This window comes from Propithecus coquereli, unplaced genomic scaffold (genome assembly GCF_000956105.1).
Source record: "Propithecus coquereli isolate 6110/MARCELLA unplaced genomic scaffold, Pcoq_1.0 Scaffold752, whole genome shotgun sequence".
In the NCBI taxonomy this organism is placed as follows: domain Eukaryota; kingdom Metazoa; phylum Chordata; class Mammalia; order Primates; family Indriidae; genus Propithecus; species Propithecus coquereli.
In genome coordinates, this window is record NW_012153641.1 from 75380 (window position 1) to 76932 (window position 1553).

At 44.6% G+C, this 1553-nt stretch overlaps 1 protein-coding gene across 1 annotated transcript in view; it reads right to left on the reverse strand.

The window, feature by feature from the left end:
* LOC105824644 (disintegrin and metalloproteinase domain-containing protein 18-like) overlaps positions 1-981 on the reverse strand; it is a gene marked incomplete at its 3' end in the record, with an annotated part of 65683 nt that extends 64702 nt beyond the window's left edge. Inside the window, exon 1 of the mRNA XM_012662170.1 lies at positions 738-981. Coding sequence (XP_012517624.1) covers positions 738-981 — 244 coding nt within the window. The remainder of the gene's footprint in view (positions 1-737) is intronic.
* Positions 982-1553: the final 572 nt, after the last annotated feature.

A 1553-nucleotide genomic window follows, 5' to 3' on the forward strand; every position in this document is an offset into this window, starting at 1 on the left:
ACTTATTAAATAAAAATAGCCTCAAAATTTTATATATAAAACAAATATTCTTGATCATTTACCTTTCTCTCTGAAACTTCACTCTCATTTGACATTATCTTCTGTGGAACTGTGACATGCAAGAATATTCCTTCAGAATCTGCAGCAAGAAAATGTTTCTGTTTTTGTGTTTTTGCATCAACAATCCTCTCAGTCAAGAATGAGTTCTTATCCTGAAGCCCATGGCGGGGTCTAAACTTTTATTTTTTTACTTTAATTTTTTGTATGTGTTCACACTCCTTCTTGTCCACAGGTTTCACGACATTATCAATGACACATTGCAAATGGCCAAGACACAAACAAACAAAAATTAGACATTTCAGGTCTACAGGCCTATCTAGATCCTTTTTAGAATCCCCCAGGGCTTGTTTTCCTCAGGACTCTGGGGAATAAAATGAGGGTGTTGCACCCCCCACCCACATCCTCCGTCACACTGCGGAAGGCCCCTGAGGAGCGGTAGCGTATGGGCTGCTGAGACCCCGGGCTCTAGTGCAGAGCACAGACGCCTCCTCCTCTCTTGTCCGTGGTGCACATGGCCTGGTCTGGGAAGCGGTGACGAGGGTGATGGGGGAGGCACCAGCAAGGGACCCTGGAACGGAGTGGTGTGAGGTCTCAGAGCTAGAGGGAATTGCTCCCCAGAAGAGCCCAGCCTTCTCTGAAGCAAAAGGAGACGGAATGGGAGGCTACCGTGGACTGACCGGGGTGGACCTGCAGCCTTGCAAGCTCAGCGAGCAGAACAAGCAGGAGGAACATGGCTCGGCCAACAGCAAAGGCGGCCAAGGCTGAAGACGGTTGGTCATCGCCAAGGCGCGCGGGCAGGCCCTCGCCTGCCAGGTCGCTCCAGCGCTGGGCTCCGTGGAGGGAAAGCACAGGGCCCCAGCGCCCGGGGGTGAAGCACCCGACCTCTGGTAGCTGGGCGACTTCCACACGAGACACGAGCATACAAGTTTGCACAAACTGGTTTGTTGAGGAGAAGTTTAAATTGTTTAAACCCCTCAGTAGTGATAACAGCAGTAAAAAAGCTCCGTTTGCCTTTCTAGTGAGGGTCTTGGTAATTTTTTCTCCACATTTTCATGGCAGGTTTTAGTTACTGTGGTGGAAGTCAAAGAGGAAAACAGAAATGACAAGTATTATTACTAGCAATTTCCTACATACTACTGCTGCCTTAATGATTTATTAACTTTGCCAATAAGGAAAAAATCAAGAAAATGGCACTTTTTTAAATGTCAATACCATGTCAGCATTATTCACAATAGCCAAGATAAGGAAACAACTGAAGTGGCCATCAAGGGATGAATAAAGAAATAAAATATGGTATATTTTAGGTTATTAAGTATGGAATGTCCAATGTCCTTAAGTACAAAGTTTGACAGTTGATATCTCTGAATCTCTGACATTTCACTTTGACATTTCTTTTTTTATTGTAAAGATACATCCGCATTCTTTCAAACACCTATTTGGCTTCTGATTATCTTTCAAAAAAAATTTTAGAGCAATTTTTGTGAAACCATGGG